Raw genomic sequence first — 25,773 nt, forward strand, 5'->3', positions numbered from 1 at the left:
GACAGTATCGCCTCTTTAGTGTTCTGTAAGTGTCCAGGTAGTACAAGAAAATAATTGCTTCAAAAAGAGGATAATTTTTTTTTCATACACTGCTGTATGAATCATTGTTTAAACATATGCTATTTCACAAATGGACAGGTTACCTGAATTTAAAATTAACGATGTTATTAAATTGGCATTGTCAGGGATTCTGAATATCATTGTGTCTTTCTTCTACTAACTCTGTAGTATAATTTAACTAGATAGATAAAAAATCTACTCACCAAGCAGTAGCAGAACACACACATAAAAGATGGTTGTAATTGGCAAGCTTTCGGAACCAGTGGCTCCTTCTTCAGGCAGAAGGGTTGAAGGGGAAGGAAGAGGGGTGAAGGACAAAGGCTGGAGAGGTCTAGGAAAAGGGGTAGACTTCAGGACAGTCACCCAGAAGTGTGGGTCAGGGGAGACTTACCAAATGGGTTGAGAAGTCTCTCCTTCTCATCCCGTGTGGTAACCCTCCCATGGCCCACATTTCTGGGTGACTTTCCTGAAAGCTACCCCTTTTCCTAGACCCCTCCAGTCATTTTCCTTCACCCCTCCTCTTTCCCCTTCAAGCTTTCTACCTGAGGAGGGAGCCACTGGCTCTGAAAGCTTGCCCATTACAACCATTGTTTATGTATGTGCTCTGCCACCGCTTGATGAGTAGGTTTTTTATCTATCCAATTAAATTATTTTGTCAATAATTGAGTGTTTTCATTGTAACAACTCTGTAGTATGCAGCATGAAATAACAATATTCATTCTGTTCTTGTAGCTCTGGCACAGGGAATTATAACTTCAGTTCTGTGGTTGGTGATGGAGAGGAAGGAGGTGGTGAACTGCTGCTAGGGGGCCTTAGCAAATTCACTCGCTACTCTGTAGTTGTTCAAGCTTTCAACCAAGTTGGTTCAGGACCCCTTTCTGAGCCTGTCACAGCACAGACTATGGAGGATGGTAACATTGGCTCTTTTGTAATTAATTTTGCAGATTCTTGACATAGTTCTTTGAGCTGAATTTACTGCTTTGTATCAAATGCATGATATTTTTCTTCAGTGATAAGTTTAGATGTACTGCATGATGAAAAGACCTTCACAACTTGAGGTAGACACTAAGAGAGTAGTTTGAATATAAAACTAGTTTTAGTTTGCAATTTAACTTGTAAAAAAGGAGTTTGCTTTGCTGCATTGCAATGTTAATAATCACCGGCTGCTTCTGGTGACATGGCGACAGTGTTTCCTGAGCAGCCAAATTACATCAAAATATCTTTCTAATGTCCTTTTACTGTTCTTTTATGTAGGTCATTAACATTATGTCTTTCTTCTTCTAACTGTCTAATATGCAACATGAAATAACAGTATTTATTTTCCTCTTGCATCTGTGGCACAGTGAATTATAACTTCAGTTGGAACGATGAAAATATTTTTCTTACAGTAATTTTATTTCCATTTAATTCCAGTGGTCTGCCAGAATATGTTCATGACTGCTACTGTTTCTGTTTCAAATGATAACAGAAGCACATTTTTCATAGTACCAAATAATTTCATGACAGGCAGGAAATTCAAGTTGCTCTCTTTCTCTTACACAGTGTTCTGTCCTTGAGTGCTGGCCAGGATGGCCAAGCGGTTCTAGGCGCTTCAGTCTGGAACCACGCGACCGCTACAGTCGCAGGTTCGAATCCTGCCTCGGACATGGATGTGTATGATGTCCTTAGGTTAGTTAGGCTTCAGTAGTTCTAAGTTCTAGGGGACTGATGACCTCAGATGTTAAGTCCCATAGTGCTCAGAGCCATTTTTTTTGTCCTTGAGTACTTGAGTGATCTTAACAGTCTTTCCAACAGCATCCTATTACTGTTATGGTTTTCCTATACCATTGAGGAAGAATTTACAACAACCAGTTACTAGCTATATGTGGATATTTGTTTTATTAGGTTACTAAAATAAAGTTGAAAACCTAAGTAGTGTCTGGATGCTGCAAATCCTTCATTATTAATGTTTGTTACAGTCATGGTATTCATTCACTGAGAGAAAACCATATTTTATCATGGTATTTTGAGCTCTGTAGAAGCTATCCTGCAAAATCAGCCAGGCTAGCATGAAGGTTGTCTCAAAGGATAGTATAGATAGAGCCTAAGTTGGTTCCTTAATGAAGACTTTCTCTTGAAAGTAGATTATCTTTACAGGCACACAACTCTGCCAGGAAAGCATCTGTGGAATTTGCAATAGAAGAAGGAGGCAGTGTTAAACTGAAGATATTTCTCAAACAGAAAGCCTTCCTCCACGATAGCCAGTATAGATTTAGGAAAGATTAGTCATACAAAATCCAATTAAGGTTCTTTTCACATGGAACCTTGAAAGCCATGAGTTAACTCACTCAGAAAACTGCAGTGTTCTGTGACTTCTGAAAAGTCACAGATTATTATCAGAACTTGTGTCTGCATTGGGGATTTCTTCATAGAGAGGACGCAGCAAATTATCTTGAATTGAAACTCACTGATAGATGTGGAAGTAAGGTCAGGATCCTTGCTGTCGTGTTTTACTTGGCAGGCACTATCAATAGTAACCTCAGACATTTTGCAGATAATGCAGTTATAGATAATGAAGTACTGCCTCAAGAAAAGGCTGCATAGATGTCCAGTAAGATCTTGACAAGGCTTCAGAGTTGTCCAAGCTATCTTTAAATGTTCAGAAATGTAAAATTATGGACTTCACAAAATGCAGAAAATACACAGTAATATTTTATGACAATAATATCAGTGAGTCACAGTAGGTATCAGTCAACTCCTTCAGATATCAGGTTGTAACTATTTGTGGAGATGTGACATGGAATACTCACATATTCTCAGTTGTAGGTAAATCAGGTGGCAGAAATTTGATTCATTGGTAGGATGCTGGGAAAATGCAATCAGTCTACAAAGGGGATTGCTTACAGAGCACTCAGATATTGCTGAAGCATGTGGGAACCTGTATCAAGTATGATTGGCAGTGTATATTGAACATATACAAATAACATATTTAAAAACAAAGATGATGTGACTTACCATATGAAAGCACTGGCAGGTCGATAGAAACACAAACAGACACATACATACATACAAAATTCAAGCTTTCGCAACAAACTGTTGCCTCATCAGGAAAGAGGGAAGGAGAGGGAAAGATGAAAGGAAGTGGGTTTTAAGGGAGAGGGTAAGGAGTCATTCCAATCCCGGGATCGGAAAGACTTACTTTAGGGGGAAAAAAGGACGGGTATATACTCGCACACACACACATATCCGTCCACACATATACAGACACAAGCAGACATTTAAAGCGTTTGGGCAGAGATGTCAGTCGAGGCGGAAGTGCAGAGGCAAAGATGATGTTGAATGACAGGTGAGGTATGAGTGGCGGCAACTTGAAATTAACGGAGATTGAGGCCTGGTGGGTAACGGGAAGAGAGGATATATTGAAGAGCAAGTTCCCATCTCCGGAGTTCGGATAGGTTGGTGTTGGTGGGAAGTATCCAGATAACCCGGACGGTGTAACACTGTGCCAAGATGTGCTGGCCGTGCACCAAGGCATGTTTAGCCACAGGGTGATCCTCATTACCAACAAACACTGTCTGCCTGTGTCCATTCATGCGAATGGACAGTTTGTTGCTGGTCATTCCCACATAGAATGCATCACAGTGTAGGCAGGTCAGTTGGTAAATCACGTGGGTGCTTTCACATGTGGCTCTGCCTTTGATCGTGTACACCTTCCGGGTTACAGGACTGGAGTAGGTGGTGGTGGGAGGGTGCATGGGACAGGTTTTACACCGGGGGCAGTTACAAGGATAGGAGCCAGAGGGTAGGGAAGGTTGGTTGGGGATTTCATAGGGATGAACTAACAGGTTACGGAGGTTAGGTGGACGGCGGAAAGACACTCTTGGTGGAGTGGGGAGGATTTCATGAAGGATGGATCTCATTTCAGGGCAGGATTTGAGGAAGTCGTATCCCTGCTGGAGAGCCACATTCAGAGTCTGGTCCAATCCCGGAAAGTATCCTGTCACAAGTGGGGCACTTTTGTGGTTCTTCTGTGGGGGATTCTGGGTTTGAGGGGATGAGGAAGTGGCTCTGGTTATTTGCTTCTGTACCAGGTCGGGAGGGTAGTTGCAGGATGTGAAAGCTGTTGTCAGGTTGTTGGTGTAATGGTTCAGGGATTCCGGACTGGAGCAGATTCGTTTGCCACGAAGACCTAGGCTGTGGGGGAGGGACCATTTGATGTGGAATGGGTGGCAGCTGTCATAATGGAGGTACTGTTGCTTGTTGGTGGGTTTGATGTGGACGGACGTGTGAAGCTGGCCATTGGACAGGTGGAGGTCAACGTCAAGGAAAGTGGCATGGGATTTGGAGTAGGACCAGGTGAATCTGATGGAAACAAAGGAGTTGAGGTTGGAGAGGAAATTCTGGAGTTCTTCACTGTGAGTCCAGATCATGAAGATGTCATCAATAAATCTGTACCAAACTTTGGGTTGGCAGGCCTGGGTAACCAAGAAGGCTTCCTCTAAGCGACCCATGAATAGGTTGGCGTAAGAGGGGGCCATCCTGGTACCCATGGCTGTTCCCTTTAATTGTTGGTATGTCTGGCCTTCAAAAGTGAAGAAGTTGTGGGTCAGGATGAAGCTGGCTAAGGTGATGAGGAAAGAGGTTTTAGGTAGGGTGGCAGGTGATCGGCGTGAAAGGAAATGCTCCATCGCAGCGAGGCCCTGGACGTGCGGAATATTTGTGTATAAGGAAGTGGCATCAATTGTTACAAGGATGGTTTCCGGGGGTAACACATTGGGTAAGGATTCCAGGCGTTCGATTAAGTGGTTGGTGTCTTTGATGAAGGATGGGAGACTGCATGTAATGGATTGAAGGTGTTGATCTACGTAGGCAGAGATACGTTCTGTGGGGGCTTGGTAACCAGCTACAATGGGGCGGCCGGGATGATTGGGTTTGTGGATTTTAGGAAGAAGGTAGAAGATAACTTCTATCCTTAATAAAAGTCCTTAATCTTTCTTTTCCCTCATCCACACAGGCTGTTCATAGCATCCTCCTACAGGCCAACCGTAAATTAGAACAGCATGCCACCCTCCACCTCAAAAAACTATCCAATCTCCTGGTTTCCCACCTCCGGAAGGGCAACTCACTCACCCTTCACAACCTTTCCAGCAAACCTCAACCTCCTCTCATTACACACAAACCCAGTCTCTCCCATCTACTCAATCTCCCACTTCCAGCTCCACTCCCTCCAAAACCTCAAAATTCCAATCAACACAATCTGGAACCACAACACCCTAATTCAGTAGTTAACCTCTCCTCCAAACCTCTCTCCCAATCCGAAACCTCTGTCCTATCCAAAGGCCTCACCTTCAGCCCCACTCCCAGATTCAACCAAACAGCCCTCGTCAAAGATTTACTGTCCTACACTCGTACTCTCTGCTGGAAATATCACTTTGCCACGAAGAAAAATGATCCTAATCCTACTCCTAATGATCCAACTCCCCAAGACACCATCCAAATTGAACCCTGCCTGGAACAGTTCCGTCCTCCGTCGCAGCGGGACCCACCTCCTCTTCCTCAAAATCACCCTCTCCAAACCTTCCAGGAATTTCTGACATCCAGCCTTGCATCTCAATCCTTCTTAAAAAACCTTAATCCTACTCCCAACATCACCACTGCTGAAGCCCAGGCTATCCGTGATCTGAAGGCTGACCAATCCATCGTCATTCTTCCGGCGGACAGGGGTTCCACGACCGTGGTACTTGATCGTCAGGAGTATGTGGCTGAGGGACTGCGTCAGCTTTCAGACAACACCACATACAAAGTTTGCCAAGGTAACCCCATTCCCGATGTCCAGGCGGAGCTTCAAGGAATCCTCAGAACCTTAGGCCCCCTGCAAAACCTTTCACCTGACTCCATCAACCTCCTGACCCCACCGGACCCCACACCCCTACCTTCTACCTTCTTCCTAAAATCCACAAACCCAATCATCCCGGCCGCCCCATTGTAGCTGGTTACCAAGCCCCCACAGAACGTATCTCTGCCTACGTAGATCAACACCTTCAATCCATTACATGCAGTCTCCCATCCTTCATCAAAGACACCAACCACTTAATCGAACGCCTGGAATCCTTACCCAATGTGTTACCCCCGGAAACCATCCTTGTAACCATTGATGCCACTTCCTTATACACAAATATTCCGCACGTCCAGGGCCTCGCTGCGATGGAGCATTTCCTTTCACGCCGATCACCTGCCACCCTACCTAAAACCTCTTTCCTCATCACCTTAGCCAGCTTCATCCTGACCCACAACTTCTTCACTTTTGAAGGCCAGACATACCAACAATTAAAGGGAACAGCCATGGGTACCAGGATGGCCCCTCGTACGCCAACCTATTCATGGGTCACTTAGAGGAAGCCTTCTTGGTTACCCAGGCCTGCCAACCCAAAGTTTGGTACAGATTTATTGATGACATCTTCATGATCTGGACTCACAGTGTAGAAGAACTCCAGAATTTCCTCTCCAACCTCAACTCCTTTGTTTCCATCAGATTCACCTGGTCCTACTCCAAATCCCATGCCACTTTCCTTGACGTTGACCTCCACCTGTCCAATGGCCAGCTTCACACGTCCGTCCACATCAAACCCACCAACAAGCAACAGTACCTCCATTATGACAGCTGCCAGTCCGGAATCCCTGAACCATTACACCAACAACCTGACAACAGCTTTCACATCCCGCAACTACCCTCCCGACCTGGTACAGAAGCAAATAACCAGAGCCACTTCCTCATCCCCTCAAACCCAGAATCCCCCACAGAAGAACCACAAAAGTGCCCCACTTGTGACAGGATACTTTCCGGGACTGGACCAGACTCTGAATGTGGCTCTCCAGCAGGGATACGACTTCCTCAAATCCTGCCCTGAAATGAGATCCATCCTTCATGAAATCCTCCCCACTCCACCAAGAGTGTCTTTCCACCGTCCACCTAACCTTTGTAACCTGTTAGTTCATCCCTATGAAATCCCCAAACCACCTTCCCTACCTTCTGCCTCCTATCCTTGTAACCGCCCCCGGTGTAAAACCTGTCCCATGCACCCTCCCACCACCACCTACTCCAGTCCTGTAACCCGGAAGGTGTACACGATCAAAGGCAGAGCCACATGTGAAAGCACCCACGTGATTTACCAACTGACCTGCCTACACTGTGATGCATTCTATGTGGGAATGACCAGCAACAAACTGTCCATTTGCATGAATGGACACAGGCAGACAGTGTTTGTTGGTAATGAGGATCACCCTGTGGCTAAACATGCCTTGGTGCACGGCCAGCACATCTTGGCACAGTGTTATACCATCTGGGTTATCTGGATACTTCCCACCAACACCAACCTATCCGAACTCCGGAGATGGGAACTTGCTCTTCAATATATCCTCTCTTTCCGTTACCCACCATGCTCAATCTCCGCTAATTTCAAGTTGCCGCCACTCATACCTCACCTGTCATTCAACATCATCTTTGCCTCTGCACTTCCGCCTTGACTGACATCTCTGCCCAAACGCTTTGTCTTTAAATGTCTGCTTGTGTCAGTATATGTGTGGATGGATATGTGTGTGTGTGCGAGTGTATACCCGTCCTTTTTTCCCCCTAAGGTAAGTCTTTCTGCTCCCGGGATTGGAATGACTCCTTACCCTCTCCCTTAAAACCCACTTCCTTTCATCTTTCCCTCTCCTTCCCTCTTTCCTGATGAGGCAACAGTTTGTTGCGAAAGATTGAGTTTTGTGTGTATGTATGTGTCTGTTTGTGTTTCTATCGACCTGCCAGCACTTTCGTATGGTAAGTCACATCATCTTTGATTTTAAATATATTTTTCCCGTGTGGAATGTTTCCCTCTATTATATTGATATACAAATAACAGTAATACAGAGATAAGAGGTTGGTTGATTTATGGAAGAGTGTCAAGGAAAGACTGAAAAACCTGAAATGGCAGACACTGGAAGATCTACACTAATGATCCCATGAAAGTATAATAACTTTGTTTCAAGATCCAGCAATCTACATCTACATTCCATACTCTGCAAACTTTTGTATGCTGCATGTTGGAGGGTATCTTGTACAGGTAGTAGTCATTTCCTCTCCTAGTCCACTCACAAATAAATGGAGGAAAAATGATTCTAAAAGCCTCTGTGTGAGCCCTAATTTCTTGCATCTTATCTTCATAGTCCTTATGCAAAATGTACATTGATGGCAGTATAATCATAGTGCAGTCAGCCTCAAATCCCAGTTGTCTAAATTTGTGCAATAGTGCATTGTGGTAGGAGCATCATTTCCCTCCAGGGATTCTCATTTGAGTTCAAAAAACATCTCCATAAAACCTATGTGTTGACTGAACCTACCATAACAAATCTAGCAGCCTACCTTTGTATGCCTTTAATTTGACCTGATTCGGATCCCAAACTCTTGGACAGTACTCAAAAGTGTTTGCACTAGCATTCTATATGCCATTTCCTTTATGGATGTGTTACACTTTCCCAACATTCTCCCAATAAAATGAAGTTGAGCTTCACCTTCCCTACTACCTACCTGATGTGCTCATTCCATTTCACGTCACTTTGAAATGGTATGCGTAGATATTTAATTGAAGTGACTGTGTCAAGTTGCATTCCACTAGTGCTGTATTCGAATTTGACAAGACTGTTTTTCCTATGCATTTGCATTAACTTACATTTTGTACATTTAGAGCAAACTGTCATTCATCACACCAACTAAAAATTTCGCCTAAGTCTTCTTGTATATTCCTACAGTCCCTCAACGATGACTTCTTTCCATGCACCACATTGTCATCAGCTAACAGCAGTAAATTTCTGCTCACCCTGTTCATCAGGTCATTGATGAACACTTGCTATCGAGAACTGCATACTGGGTTCTATCACTTAAAAAAATCTCCATGCCTCTCAGATATCTAGCAATCTAATCCACATGCTCAGACATCCATCAGCAATCTGCAGTGGGGCATCATGTCAAAGACTTTCTGGAAATCTAGGATGTGGAATCTCCCTGTGTCCCTCCATCCATCACTCGTTGGATATCATGTGAGAAAATGACAAGTTCAATTTCACATGAGTGATGCTTCTTAAATTGATGCTGATTTGTGGACAGAAGTTTTTCTGTCTCAAGGAAATTTATTATATTAGAACTCAGAATGTGTTCTAGAATTCTGCAGCAAACTGATGATAAGGATATGGGTCTGTAATTATGTGGCTCAATTCTTTTACTTGTCTTATGTACAGGAGTCGCCTATGCTTTTTTTCCAGTTGCTTGGGACATTTTGGTGAGTGAGAGATACATGATAAACACAGACTAAGAGAGTACTTTCTGTGAAACCAAACTGGGATTCCATCTTGACATAATGACTTATTTGTTTTCAACTCTTTCAGCTGCTCTCTATGCCATGGATGCCAGTTTCTATGTCCTCCTTGTGAGTGTCTTTTGGCAGTCAGATGACAGTATGTTCATACAATCCACTTGCTTGAATGATTACTTAAATGTGAAATTTAAATTTTCAGCTTTCCTTTTGCTGACTTCTACTGGCACACCAGTCTGGTTGATGGGTGACAGGATAGAAGCCTTTGATATTCTCAGTGGTCTTGTGCATGACCAGCATTTTCGCAGGTTCTTGGCAAGTTCTTTTTCAAAGATATGATGGTGGAAGTAGTTGTATGCTTCACACATTGTTCTTCTTATGGTCGCATGAATTTCTACTACCTTTTGTTTGTCAACATTTCTGCATTTTTTTTAAACCAAGAGTGCAACAATCTCTTTTTCCTCAACAGTTTCCAAATTTGGTTATTAACCCATAGAGGTTCCTTTTCATCCTTAATCCACTTACTTGTCACATACATCTCCAGAGCATGATTTACCACCAGTTTAAACTTTGGCCATAATACCTCTACATCCGTCATACTGGAACTAATTGAAGTCCATTCATTGCTTAAGTGGGATGATAGCAACTGCTTGTCTGCTTTTTTCTAGCAAAAATATTCTTCTAGCATTCTTGATGGATTTCATCACTATGATGACATGATCACTGCAATCCCTGTTTCTATACTGACACTGCCGATAAGGTCAAGCCTGTTTGTAGCTACAAGGTCTAAAATATTTCCATTGTTTGTGGGTTGTCTAACTAGTTGTTCAAAACAGTTTTCGGAAAACATTTTCTAAAGTACTTTACAAGACAGTCTGTCCATACCACCTGCAGTGAACCGATATATGATCCATGTATTCTCAGGCAGTTAAAGTCACTTCCAACCAGGGGCAAATACTTATAGGAGGTGCAGACCCCCCCCCTTGTGGGGGTGCCCGCATTGCCACTCATTCTTTGAAGAAGAATCACTCTTTGTGATTAAAAAGAGACTAATGGGAGAGATTCTTCAATACAAGCAAATAAGTGTAAAAGCCCTTAATGATTGTGTTTCTGTTATGCAAGCATTGTCTGTTTGTCCTAGATCTGACTATCCTACTTTGCACATGCTGTATAAAATATTTGCTTGTCTACCTACACCTACTGCTACAAGTAGAAGGAATTTTTTCAACATTGTGGCATATAAAGTCATGGCTGAGGTTGACAATGGAGGAGGATTGACTTAATGGCTTAGCTCTGTTGAAAACTCACCCTGACATTGATTGTCCTACTGACGATGAAATTAACCAATTTGCCAGGAAGAATAGGTGCATAGAATTCATCATTTAAGTAAGAGAACCACAATTGTAACTTTTTTATATCATAAGATGGCATTGTCTTGCACATGCCTATAATCAGTTGGTAGCACAAGATATCTTTAGTGCCCTCTCCTTGAGGTTTTCCTGTATCTGCCACTGCTTTCAACTGCATGATCTGAGTGTTTCTGCAACTGGCGGGTGGCCAGTAAAAACATCCAGCAATTAACTTCATATTGCCTAGACCCATTACATGCATCCGATAACTTCATATTTCCTAGAGCTGTTACATGCATCATATAACTTCACTGACACACTCAAATACAACCACAAAAGAGAGAACATTTTTGTCAACTGCAGTCACACTTCCCATTTAATTTCTCTTTCCAATACATGTTCCATTAATTGCTAAATATTCAGAGCTTTCTACTTCAAATTTCAGCAAGCTCTCGGTCTAAAGAATAATTTAAACACAAGAAATTTCCTGGAAGGCAGTATTCAGGAGCTCTGTTATGAATACTTCAATAATTTACTTTTAAAATTTTGACAATTGAAGTGTTTACTTTCTGTATGCTCTGATTCAGCTGTCTGCATATGCCCGTCAGAGGGCATCAGTTTTCTATCCTGTGTGTGTTTTGGTGGGTACACCAAACCACAGGGAAACACACATGTTCCTATTAAGGTCACAATAGACTGAGTTCACAAAATGAATGAAGCACTAACAAGTCCAGGATACAGTGAAGTCAGCGAAGAAATACAACAGTTCCAAATCAGTAACCACTCAATATTGGAAAACAAACTGAGTCACTTTGGGTTTGCAATGGTGCAATATGAACAGCTACAAGGTACAGCAAGCAATGAGCAGCACCATAAGCCTGGGCTACTGGCTCAACAGCAAACAGACTCTAGTCGTTGGAGCCACATGATGTGCATATCTTAGAGGTGGTTCCTCTTACGATGGCAGCCCACAGTCGCTGCTTGCAACCTTGTCGAATACAAAACTGAAACTACTACGTACCTTAAAAATCGCCCATGTGCTTTCCACAAATATTCCATTACTTCAGTAGCTGCTTCCTTTGTGTAATGCATCCCTGACCTATCAAGTGGAATCCTACAGCTCTGCACACTATGACGCAGGTCCAGAAATGTGCTGCCACGACCATCAGAGAATCAACAGCGCATCTGGTTGGGACCTTCCACTCTGATGCAAACCCAATCCTGCAAATTGTTAACTCTGCTTGCATTCTTCATCACTTCCACCAACCACCATAGGAACTGAGGATGTCCTCAGAACCCAAGTGACAGGCGTCATTGTGTCAGCTTGCAGACTATTGCACCCTGCACCCTCATTAGCCAAAGGCAGGGCCTCCTCCACATCTTGAATGAGACAACCTGGCAGACACACTGAATGCACATTGAAATTCTTTCCAGCTTTGGACATTATTTCCCTAAAAGGCTCCAGAACATGCTTAATTTAGAGCTTCCAATAACTAGTAAACCCTTCCCCACCATGTGCCTAATCGGACCCTGATGAAGGAGTGGTCTCCTGTCCACTCAAAGCGAATGGGCGAGGTCAGACTGCCAGCCTCGACACTGACTCTCCGCATCAAGTGACAAACCCGCTTAACAAGCCACCACTCACCCTGCATGAGCACGAATCCCCCATGTTGGCTACACTAGAAGTTGCCTCAATAGCAGAGCCCATTGGCAAAAGAAGCAATGCCTGAGGTGTCCCATGCAATGCGCCTGTTTCTCCACTGCCTTCACATCCCAAGGTAGCAGCCTCCGGATAGCTGGCAATGGTTGTTCATGAACTGCAGCCAGCTCCTCCTGCAATTGCATGCAGCACGCACTCCATCCTCCTACTAGTAACTTGAGAATTAAACTATGAAAACAAACACAAAAGCTACATATGTGACTCACCACTCTCTTGGCACTTCACCAATGGAGGCTGGCAACTGATTAAGGAATATGCTACGAACTCCTACATCTTGCTCCCATAGGGATTGCAGAAACAAAATTAAGTTAATTATAGTATACACAGATGCATTTAAACAATTATTCTTCCCACACTCGATATGTGAATGGAATGAAAAGGAAACCTAATACATAATACAGCTGGAAGTACCGTATGCCATGCACTTCACAGTGCTTTTGAGAGTATAATTGTACATATAGAAGCAAAGTCAGATTGTACATTGTTGTTATAAATGGAAATGAGTTGTTATAACTGCCAGAGTTTGCATTTGAATGCCATTGTAAGCCTCTATAAAATAAAGTAAAAACTGACCCTTCATATCATGTACCACTCAGAAAATTTCTTCCTGTGATGTCTTGTCTTGTCCTTTTAAAATAGTAGATGATAATAAGTTAAAATTAATTATCACTACTAGGAATACAATTTCATTTAATAGAGCAAAGTTGCACTTTTAAACGTCATGCTAGTTTCATGAGCATTCACTGCCAATGTACCAATGAAAGCTTATACACCAATAAACAGTGGAAAGATCAGTGTGGTGTTATTTGCCGGGAGACCTTGATGGTTTTGCAGTTTCCCACTGGGAAGATATCATTTATTTGTGATGTATGGTTGACATGTTAGAGTCATCTCTCTGACAGGTACTTTCCCTTGCTTACCTCAACAAAATTCCATGTAAGACATTTTGATGTTTGCAAAACACTTCCAGTACGCATACAGTCCACATGCTCACTGAAGATTTTCTGTGTGATGGCTGCTGCCACACTTTTTCACAAAAACCACAAAAGTGATAGCTTGTTAATCACGTATTCTGCCAATCTTTTGTTGATTATATCATTGCATGCTCAAGTGTATGAAAGTAAAAGTATAAGGCAAGTTGAAAAAATATACTACCTGAGGATAGATGGGAGAGGTATTGCACAAGATGATTTAGCTTCTAATTTCCTTCAAATTTGCCACTACAACTCTGTGTGCGTAGCTTGGCAATTCTTCCCTCTCTTGAGATATTTACCTGCCCAGACAGCCAAGTTCATTGAAGCGTCTGCTTCCGAATGGGGTGCTATGCTATCCCTGTTTCAGATCTTCCCCACAGATTAACAACAATGGCTGGGGTGCCAGCCAGCTTGGGTATGGAGTTTAGGTGGTTTCCCACATTCCCCTAGGAGAATGCTGGTTTGGTACCCACATTCTGCCTCAAATACACACTACATAAATATTTAGAAAACTTTCTCTCACTTGCACATGGACTTTACTCTCCTTCCTGGGGAGTGAATATGAGACTGATGACCTTTGATGTTTATTCTCTTTAAACCCATAACCAGCAGCAGCTTTAGACAGTTACAAAACTCTGTTTCTGAAGTAAAGTAAAGAATTCCAGGCTACCATGTTCCTGGATCATTGATTTTGAAAAGGCCTTCATTTCTATGAAACATTAAGTGCAGTGGCAGGTGTTGCACTAGTATGGTAGGCCACAAAAGATTCTAACCAACATCAAAGACCTTTTTGATCACTACAAATGTTGTGTGACCAGCAGGGATGTCTTTTGCCACCAATACTTATTCTATTTGTCCTTGACTCAGTTATAAGAAGAGTCACAACAGGCACGAGAAGAGAAATCTGATGGGGATCCATGAATGTCCGGAGGATTTGGATTTCACAGATGACAGTCCTATTAGCTCAAATGCTAGCAGATATGAAAGTTAAATTAAATTCCAAAACAAGCTGAGATTGCTGGCCTCAAGATAAATATAGATAAAACAAAGGAAATGAGAGTAAATTCTGGGAATATGGGAAGTGCCTCTGTTTACAGGGGAGCAGCAGGTTGAGACTATCAACTCATTCTTATATCTGGGTAGTTGGTGACGGAAGATGGTAGAGCTGGAGAAAATGTAAAGAACCACATAAAAAAAGACTGCATTCAAACAGTTGTATCTGATATGGCAAAACAGAAACATCATGTACATGAAAGAGGGTGAGAAGGGAAAGTAAACAGAATTAGAAAGACCAGAGCACAAATGAGGAAATGTCAGGGACAGAGATAGTTGGTAAGTTCTGCTAGATACTCTATGCCCCCATTGCGGCCAAAGGAATTTAGTTAGTAAGTTACAGATTGCTGCTGTAATAGCCACTCTTGTTGTGTTGATACCTGTTGTCCTGTTGTCCAAAAGTGGACACGCTCAGGTATCTCAGTATGCCTGCTAGGAGTACTTCATTTGGATCTGCAACATGGCCTGTGTGATATTCTTGCTGCTACTGTGACAAACAGATTCTATGTATCCAGTGCAACCATAATCAGTATAAAAACCTGTGTGATAGGGGCTTGTGTCTGTTTATGATGCTAAGAGCAAAGTATGATAGCAAGAAGGAGATGAATGAGGATCTGGCACCTCTCAGAGTCGACCGACTCGTTATATATATATACACTCCTGGAAATGGAAAAAAAAACACATTGACACCGGTGTGTCAGATCCACCATACTTGCTCCGGACACTGCGAGAGGGCTGTACAAGCAATGATCACACGCACGGCGCAGCGGACACACCAGGAACCGCGGTGTTGGCCGTCGAATGGCGCTAGCTGTGCAGCATTTGTGCACCGCCACCGTCAGTGTCAGCCAGTTTGCCGTGGCATACGGAGCTCCATCGCAGTCTTTAACACTGGTAGCATGACGCGACAGCGTGGACGTGAACCGTATGTGCAGTTGACGGACTTTGAGTGAGGACGTATAGTGGGCATGCGGGAGGCCGGGTGGACGTACCGCCGAATTGCTCAACACGTGGGGCGTGAGGTCTCCACAGTACATCGATGTTGTCGCCAGTGGTCGGCGGAAGGTGCATGTGCCCGTCGACCTGGAACCGGACCGCAGCGACGCACGGATGCACGCCAAGACCGTAGGATCCTACGCAGTGCCGTAGGGGACCGCACCACCACTTCCCAGCAAATTAGGGACACTGTTGCTCCTGGGGTATCGGCGAGGACCATTCGCAACCGTCTCCATGAAGCTGGGCTACGGTCCCGCACACCATTAGGCCGTCTTCCGCTCACGCCCCAACATCGTGCAGCCCGCCTCCAGTGGTGTCGCGACAGGCGTGAATGGAGGGCCGAATGGAGACGTGTCGTCTTCAGCGATGAGAGTCGCTTCTGCCTTGGTGCCAATGATGGTCGTATGCGTGTTTGGCGCCGTGCAGGTGAGCGCCACAATCAGGACTGCATACGACCGAGGCACACAGGGCCAACACCCGGCATCGTGGTGTGGGGAGCAATCTCCTACACTGGCCGTACACCACTGGTGATCGTCGAGGGGACACTGAATAGTGCACGGTACATCCAAACCATCATCGAACCCATCGTTCTACCATTCCTAGACCGGCAAGGGAACTTGCTGTTCCAACAGGACAATGCACGTCCGCATGTATCCCGTGCCACCCAACGTGCTCTAGAAGGTGTAAGTCAACTACCCTGGCCAGCAAGATCTCCGGATCTGCCCCCCATTGAGCATGTTTGGGACTGGATGAAGCGTCGTCTCACGCGGTCTGCACGTCCAGCACGAACGCTGGTCCAACTGAGGCGCCAGGTGGAAATGGCATGGCAAGCCGTTCCACAGGACTACATCCAGCATCTCTACGATCGTCTCCATGGGAGAATAGCAGCCTGCATTGCTGCGAAAGGTGGATATACACTGTACTAGTGCCGACATTGTGCATGCTCTGTTGCCTGTGTCTATGTGCCTGTGGTTCTGTCAGTGTGATCATGTGATGTATCTGACCCCAGGAATGTGTCAATAAAGTTTCCCCTTCCTGGGACAATGAATTCACGGTGTTCTTATTTCAATTTCCAGGAGTGTATATATATGTCTACTGTGGTATGATTTTTTGCATCTCTGTCATTTCCGTGTATTGAGCAATCAAGAGGAAGTTTTTGGGTGAGAGATCATCCAGTTTGAGAGCTTCAGCAGGTATCCACTATTCAGACACATCCTGTGTGGAATGTCATATCATAAGGCTGATTCCGTGTGAGTGACTACAGCCATATCTTGACTCATGCCTTGAAGCTTGGTAGACATTGTACGTAAGATTGGCCTGCTTGTTTCTTGCAGCTAAAGAAACTCAAACCTTCAGGCTTGGGCTTGATGTGAACTCACCAATCATAGTGCTAAGGTAACATCTCTATGCATTTTCCACTGTTGAATGAGAAAGACACTGACTGAGGGGACAGCTTTTATAGCAGTCAAAAGACTTGCGTACAACAACAGAACAAGCAGCAGTCATAGCTATTATATTTCGTTGTGTCCTACCCAATGTCCAGTGGTCCTGCTGATGAAGGAATAGCTAATTTTCTTCAGACATTGAGGGTTACTACTAAGGAATAACAAAAGATGAAAAAAGCAAAGTACTTTTTAATCCCTTTTCATTACTAACATAGACAAATATTTACATAAAAATGCCACAATCACTGACAGAGCATGCCTTGTGGCACACTTCATGGCTTAGCAGTGGGATAAAAAGAGACTGTTTCCAGAATAAATATTTCACTCTGCAGTGGAGTATCTGCTGTTATGAAACTACTTGGTCAATTAAATCTTTATGTTAGAGGATGATTAGAACACAGACCCGTGGATTTTGTAGAGTTATCCAGATAAACATACATATCTACTTCAGTGCTTCAGTCTACTAGTACATTTCTCTGTGTTATTCTTTTTTACCAACTGTGTCAGTCTAGCAGAGTCTGGAGAAGAACCTATAGTTGGAAAAACAAGAGGGAAGAGCTGACAGATTGAAACTATAAGGCATACCTTGATATTGCAGTTGGTAGGGCACTGTTCACAAGTGGCGAGGGTCCAGCTTTGAGTGCCATACTAGCACACAATTTTATTATGTCGCAATATTATGCAAATGACAGTTACTACTCACCATAAAGCAGAGATGCTAAGTCTCAGGTGTTGTTGTTGTTGTTGTTGTGGTCTTCAGTCCTGAGACTGGTTTGATGCAGCTCTCCATGCTACTCTATCCTGTGCAAGCTTCTTCATCTCCCAGTACCTACTGCAACCTACATCCTTCTGAATCTGCTTAGTGTATTGATCTCTTGGTCTCCCTCTACGATTTTTACCCTCCATGCTGCCCTCCAATGCTAAATTTGTGATCCCTTGATGCCTCAAAACATGTCCTACCAACCGATCCCTTCTTCTAGTCAAGTTGTGCCACAAACTTCTCTTCTCCCCAATCCTATTCAATACCTCCTCATTAGTTACGTGATCTAGCCACCTTATCTTCAGCATTCTTCTGTAGCACCACATTTCGAAAGCTTCTATTCTCTTCTTGTCCAAACTGGTTATCGTCCATGTTTCACTTCCATACATGGCTACACTCCATACAAATACTTTCAGAAACGACTTCCTGACACTTAAATCTATACTCGATGTTAACAAATTTCTCTTCTTCAGAAAGTCTCAGGTAGGCACAACAAACAGACTGTCGGAAAGTGAGCTTTTGGTCAACAAGGCCTTTGTTGGATATAGGCAACATACACACGCTCACTCACGCAAACACAACTCACACTCACAGGACCACAGACTCTGGCTACTGAAGCAAGTAGCATTTGCCTGAGTATGTGACTCTATATTCAACGAAGACCTTGGTGTATGAAAGCTCACTTTGTGACAGTCTTTTTGTTGTACCTATCTGCAACTCAACATCTCTGCCATATGGCGAGTAACAAGTATCCTTTTCATAACGCTTTGTTTATTCTGGGGCAATGCCTTGCAACACTGTGACATGCTACAAAAATGTGCTGTGTGTCATCTAGTAGTATGCTACAAAAGGCAAGATCTTGCAGCGTATATTGCATGGGGTAGGTTAATTTATACCAAAGCAACAGAATCTGTGCCACACTGAGTCGGTCTTGTAGGAGCATAGGTGATCAAGTGACTGCAGTGGCGGCTTAGTTTGTCATTGTACATGCTGTTAACAATGGAAATGAAAATCAACAGAAAACAAAATGATGATCGAAGAGGAGAATATTTCAAGAAGGCTCACAGATGAAGTGGAAATTCCCTCACTGTATAGGAGTGATAGATGGCAAGCATGTACAAATTACATGTCCTGCCAAGACAAAGTGAATATATAAACTAAAAATAAAATCATTTACCATTATGCTTATGGCAGTTGTAGACGCAAATTACTGTTTTCACTGCGTATGTGTTGGTATACTACAGCAGTCAGTTGTAAAATAGGTGTAGTTATTGAACTGTCGTGACACAACTGAGCTGTCCATTCCTGCATGTGGTTCCGTCACATTGAGAATAAATTTGAGTGATTCATACGATAACCATTTCCTTTCCATATTAAGCACTGAGCCATGTTTTTTTTTAAATTTGTTGCACAATGAAATGCACTTCTCAGTTTCTTAATCTTCATCTTCACTGTGCTCTCCACAATTTCATATTTTGAACCGAGGTTCCATATAACATCTCTTTTTTATAACATTATTTTTATAATTGCTTTTATGTACGTCCCACAGCGCGGATTGTTTGTGGTTGTCTATGAACTCTAAAAGACTTTTCATTGACAGCTCCATGTTTTTGAATTTAGTGCTGCCACACAGAAAATGTCGCATACGAATCCACTCAGCTTGGGAACTAGCCGCGGCAGCTTGCGACACAACACAAGGTGTCATCTGTGTTGCATGAATCATGTCACAGCATACGTCACTGCAGTGTGCGGCACTGCTACATGTCACAATGTTGCAAGCTGTTGCCACAGTGTAAACAAGGCTTAATATTGTGACATTCCATCCAGAATTTTTCTTTGTTTGATTTTGTTATGTCAGTATGTTTTCCAACAGCTTGCTCTCTATTCCATAGCGAAAATTCATTCTGAAAATAAGAATTCATATTAATTTATTTTATTTATGTGTTGCCACACCTGTCAATGTTGGTCCTCTCACAGTGACTGCTAACACCAAACTCTGCTGATGTGATAGTTTGGAATTCTTGGCAGATCTGTTTAATATACATTTCTCAGTTCTGCCCTGTTTAATATACAGTTCTGAGTTCTGCCACTAGACCACATTATTTTAACCTCACAACATTATTTGGGCAACTGCTCAACTACTTGAAGTGGTAGTTGCTGGTACAAGGCCAGTCCAGAAAGTAAGTGCCATTTTGGAAAAATAACTGATAAAAACATTTCTTCAAACCAAAATTTATTTTTGCAGGAAAAAAACATTGCCTCCATTGTTCAGACATTTTTCATAGTGGAAAACCATCTTTTCTGTGCTCTCTTCACAGAAAAATGCCATCAGTGAAGACAGCCACAGGTGAACACCATTTTCTATGTCATCACTGTTAGAGTGCCTACCTTCAAAATCATGCTTCAAGTTTAAGATCAAGTTGTGGTGAGTAGGTGAGAGATTGGGACTGTATGGGGATGATCAAACTGCTCCCAACTGAATTGTTGAATAAGGTTTTCAGTTACAGCAGCAGATTGAAAATGTGCATTGGCATGAAGCAGCCCACACATTTTGTTTTGAATTGCATGCCAAAGTTTTCTCAGTTTTTCACAGTATCATACTGCATTGCTTGTTCCAACTCTGAGAAGGAACTCAACAAGCAGAAAACAGTGCATCTGTGTGGAAAAATAGTTTAAGAAATTCTCTGTCTTGTAAAAATAAATTTTGGCTTGAAGAAAAATATTTTATGAGTTTCTTTCCAGAATGTCACTTACTTTCCAGACATGCCTCATATTTAGTAAATCCCAATGCTCAAAGTGTGGCAATCTTTATATAGTAATTCCATTTGGAAGTTTCACCCCTTAGTACTATCCTAATTTTGTTTGAACATTGATGACACATTTGAGATGTGTTCTGAGGAACCAGAAATATTACCTACATTTCTTCAGCAGCTAAATTTACTCTATCTCATATTAAGTTTGCAACAGATGCAGTAAAAGATGGCACATTACCCTTGCTGGACCCAGTGGTATGAAGGAAAGCCAACAAAATGCTGGGACACAGCATGTACTGTAAGCCAACTCACACCAGTGCACTTCAGCAATTCAGAAAAACAAATTAATCAAACGTTCCAGCTGAAATGAGTCAGGCCCAGGTAACACTATAAAGAAGTGGAGGCATCCACTCTCCATGGCCTTCTTGCTGTACTTCAGTAGAAATTTTTCATGAACTGAAAGAATAGTCACTTGACACAGTGTTAAAATTATTAAGAGTAAAATTCAGTTGAGAAAACTTTTAAATTACAAGGAGACAAAATGACTGGCTAGTAATTACCTTCAGGCAGCAAAATTCCAAGTACTGCCAATAGAAATACTTAAAAGTGGAAGAAAAACGATCTCTAGCTATCAGCACCTAAGTTCCTTGCTCAGGGCATAAAGAAAGATTGGTTGGGAAGGAGGAACACATAACTCAGTCCCCAATGTGAGGGAGAACTGGTATTATAATTGTCTTTTCTCCACTCGAAAAACTGAGCAACTTTGGGTATCCTGACAAAGACAAGCACAGCCTTGGAAAACAAGGCATGAATAATATTCTGCATCAGTGTGGAATGTCTGTATTGGTAAGTTTTTCATGGTGCAAGAGTGGTGCAGTGAACACCCTTGCCATAGATATCTGGGACAACTAGACAAATCAGAAGTAGCAGAACAATTTCTGTGCTCAGGATACACATTCACGTGACAGACAACTTTGTGAATAGAGATTTTGTATCCCCACTCAATTTAGTCTGTAAACCTACACTTTCTGCCATCAGATCTTGCGAAGCAGAACAAAAATTTCAAACAAAAAACAATTTTTAAAACAGCAGAGAGCCCACATAGAACCAGTTTTGTTTTGGCTCCCAGCCACAGTGAAGCCCTGAACTAACACTAGTGACCATGTGCACATGTGGAAAGCCACACCTCAGTTCTCAGTAGGAGATTCTCAACACATACCATCGTGAAGCAACTCCAGTGAAAAGTGTGGATGCTGACAGCCGTTACTTGCCAACAGAAGCAACCACCTGAGAATTTTGTGGAGTGGCTTCAATTGAATATTGTGGAGTTTACACAGTGTAATCCAGCAACAGATCCTAAAACTGTATCTTCACCAGACTGTTCCATTTACTTATGAAATTGAAATTTTGCTTATGAAATAGGAATTTTATTTCTTCAGTGTGCTAGTTACCTGCAGATCAGTACCTAATCTTAACGAGCTGTTCAGCTGTAGCTGATGTTCACATAACAGATATTTCTGAAGTCAACTATTCGACAAACTGGAGCCACACCACTAAGCACATATGTAACTGCACTGTAACCAATATCCATGATTGGACAGTGACTGTTGGGCTGTCACAGATTGTCATGTCTTGAGCAGTGCATGCCATAACGAGTCATCATCATTACCATGACATAAGTGGCTGCTGCATATGACTCACAATTTATTTCTGAACTCCATTGCTCTTTACTGAACTTGAAGACCAGCAAATTGCTAAAAACATTAATCTGGTTCACATATATGGTATAATGTGGAAATTTGTTGTTTTTAAGAAGATTGTTTGCAGCATAGGAGAGTATAATGAAAAACACTCCTAAGTGAATCCTGTTTCAACACTTGGGAATACAATCTGCCTCTCTTGCTACCACTGTGTGTGACAAAATTCTGCTGTTCCAGTATTTTTGGTGATTGGTCCTTCTCTTCTTCTCTGTGTAAATAACTTTTTCCATTCTGAAATTAATTCAGCTTTGTTCTTTCTTTATTTTGGTGTGTTAGACTTGCTGGTAGTGTAGTTTTTACAGTGCATGAATGTCAGTATTATGTTTTTCTGTGCAGTGTGTAGTTTTGCTTTTCTCTCTCATATCTTTTGTCCATGTGCATTATGTGTTTGACAATAAATGTTCTAGTCCTACATGCCATGTTGTCATTTAAGGCACAGCTACTTTTTCAAAACTTAAGTGTAATTTTGTGTTTCCTTCTTAAGATAGATTTCTCTCCCAGTTATTCTCTCCTTGTATATTCCTCTTAGTTATGAACTATAGGAGAGTGTTTGGCCACTTACGTTCCTATTGACTAAATCTTCTTGTTGGACTTTAACATTGCAGTGCTTTTGTATAGCTTCATGTTTTTGCTTTATCTGAGATAGTGCATCCAGTGTATATGTGTGTGTGTGAGAGAGAGAGAGAGATAGAGAGAGAGAGAGAGAGAGAAAGAGAGAGGAAGGGAGATTTTTTTTGGGGGTGGGGTGGGGGGGGGGGGGGGGGAGGCAGGAGGAAGGGAAGGGGAGGCTGGAGACATACCGAGTCCTACTGCCTAGTTTGCATGGAATTCCATTTTCATTTCCTTGACACATGCTTACACTTGTTAGAAGCGAGAATGATGTATTTTTTATTTCAGGTATAGTCTTTCTATTTTTTTGTGTAGATTTTTGTGTCATGTTCAAAATAGTTTCAGTATTTTGTAAATCAAAGTGCAAAATATTGGTATAATTATGCTAGTTTAATGTTTCAGTTCCAAGTATGCCACCTGAGGATGTGCGCTGTGTTGGTTTGTCTTCCCATTCTGTACAAGTCAGCTGGCAGCCACCACCCACATCACACAGCAATGGTGTTCTGCAAGGCTACAAGCTGCACTATGAACCTCTTCTTGATGATCTTTGGCATGGTAAATAATTTCCTTGACTGTTTTCCGTAAGACCTACTTTCAGACTACTTCATTAAAATTCACTGTAACTCAGAAGGGCTACCAAAATCTTTGATAACTTATGCAGAAAAATTAAATCAAATTCCTGGAAGATAGCAACGCTAAATTTGCTTCTGGCAACTCATATTCCATAGAAACAAAATAGTCTTTTCTTGTATGTGGTTTCATTTGCAAATAAAAGAATGCAGGCACATTGAAATGCAGATAAAGTTAATAACCATAAATTATCTCAGTACATATCACCAAACTATATCGTGTAAGTGATGATGGAATATGCAACTGATAAACCGGTTAACTTCATGATCCCAGAATTATCCTCATTTTATTATCATCTTCCCAACAACAAATATTACAGCTTTTTATTGTTTTGCCTGAATTTTATTTGTGCTCTCAATTGTTGAGGACAAAACTACTGTGAATTCGGCATTCAGTGTTGGATAAGAAACAGGAGGAAAATTCCCAGTCACTAGTAAGCTTTTGGCATACATTAAGAAGGACCTTGTGCATGCCTCCTTGTTAAGGCATTAGTGAAGGTGGTTTGCCATTGGACTCAAATATGGATGTTGTATCAAATGAACAGTAATAGAGATGACTGTTACCTGTGTCAGTCAAATTTTCTTTTTTAATACCCAGGATACATTTCAAGGGGGTCTGCCCTCTTTCTCAGCCACATACAGTGGCTCACATGTGTATGTTTGTTAGCTGTAGCAAGTCATCGGGATTGCATTTCATTTTGTAGTTGCTCCAGTAAGTTGCGTACAGCAAGCCATTATGTAAACACTTTACACAATGCATTGCCTACAAAAACTTAATAGCCTGCTGTATGCATGTTGTTGCAGGTGCATAGGATGCTGGTCTTCAAATTCATAAAAAGCCTGAAATGAAGTCTGGTACTGCTACTGCCTTAAAGCAAAATAAAGTTGTGAATATCAAGGACACTACTCACTGTGAAGTTCTATCTGCTCACTCTGTATTTGTAGGCTGTAAGTTTGTTTTCTCTTAGTTCTAATACTATGGAAGTAGGTAACTGTTGGATGACAGTTGCTATTCTCTTGGTTACCTTGAAAGTTTTATCTTCAAAATAAAATGCAAACAAGACAAATGGCTGCATAAAGCATAAATATATTTGAGAACATCTGTATCCACTTGCGGCAGTGGCTGAAACCCTTGAATTGTGTTAGGATATTGATAAAAAATTTTACTGGTGCAGATAATTGTTGTAATTTTCTTGTGTCATAAAGAGGCCTATTTGGATTAAATAATGCTACAGATGACTGTGCAGAGAATTTTTGGCATGCAGTGTAACATTTAATGCTGTATTGAATCTGATGTAACTGTGTGGATCATGGAACATCAAGCTCATGAGAGGTAGGGGTTATTCTGTGTCTGTGTCTTCACATTACAGTTTCATTCAGACATGCATGCATTGTAATGTAATATACAGACACCATATGGACACAAGATATTGTAACCATCATCGATGTATCCATGGCTCAACAGGCTAAAATGACGGTAAAATATTTGTCTTTCCCTGTGCGGGAATCACAAAATTTGCTATCATAAGGATTGTGAATTCCATGACATGGAAGTTTGAGTTGGTTCTGGAGGTATGCTCAGATAGCCAAATTTGTCAAGGTGACCACTTGCTGATAAGTGGGAAATCCAGGTTCGAATCCCAGTTAGGCACAAATTTTGTCACAAACAGCTGACATCAATCCATACTCACAAAATGAAAATACATTTTGTAATAAAATATTAATTACCACCTAAAAATAAATTAAGCTGTGATCAAGAAACTTGGCGATCATGCTAATATTTCTCTTCATATTCACACTTCAATGTGATACATTTTTCATAATGGTGAATGACATGATGGAGACCTTGGTTGTAGAAATCTGCATTCTGGCCATTCAGGAAACATTCCAGCTGTAAAAATCACCTTGTCATCATTTTTGAAGCAGAAAGAAGCAGCATGTACAAGTGTATTCCTTGCAGAATGAGCTACATCTATGGTAGGTAGCAAAAATATCACCCCGGGAAGCTTCTCACAAGACTTTGTCTTTACAGCGTAGTCTAATCTCATCTCAAGATTTCGATATTATGGTTCTGAGCTATTTTGTGCCTCATAAGCATAATCTCTTAGCACTACACCACGTGAGTCCAAAAACTGACCAAGTGTCACCTTGCGCAATGACAGTTGGCTCTCTTGTCTTTTCCAGAGGTAGGGAAACCACATGTTTCACTGTTGCTTTACTCCCTTGTCTAAGGGCTACAGTAGTATACTCAAAACTCATGCAAGATAATTAAGCAGCTAAATAAATCATATGGCCCACTACAGCTACAACATTTTCCTTGCTGCCTTGATTTGGCAGGC

The 25,773-nt window shown here is 42.0% G+C and overlaps 1 protein-coding gene across 1 annotated transcript in view; it reads left to right on the forward strand.

Annotated features, from left to right (window-relative positions):
- The window catches only part of LOC124795618 (Down syndrome cell adhesion molecule-like protein Dscam2), a 594,927-nt gene that overhangs the window by 463,931 nt on the left and 105,223 nt on the right, over nucleotides 1-25,773 (forward strand). The window contains exons 14-15 of the mRNA XM_047259690.1: nucleotides 793-971; nucleotides 23,208-23,360. Of these exons, the coding sequence (XP_047115646.1) occupies nucleotides 793-971; nucleotides 23,208-23,360 (332 nt within the window). The remainder of the gene's footprint in view (nucleotides 1-792; nucleotides 972-23,207; nucleotides 23,361-25,773) is intronic.

This window comes from Schistocerca piceifrons, chromosome 4 (assembly GCF_021461385.2).
Source record: "Schistocerca piceifrons isolate TAMUIC-IGC-003096 chromosome 4, iqSchPice1.1, whole genome shotgun sequence".
NCBI classification, from domain to species: domain Eukaryota; kingdom Metazoa; phylum Arthropoda; class Insecta; order Orthoptera; family Acrididae; genus Schistocerca; species Schistocerca piceifrons.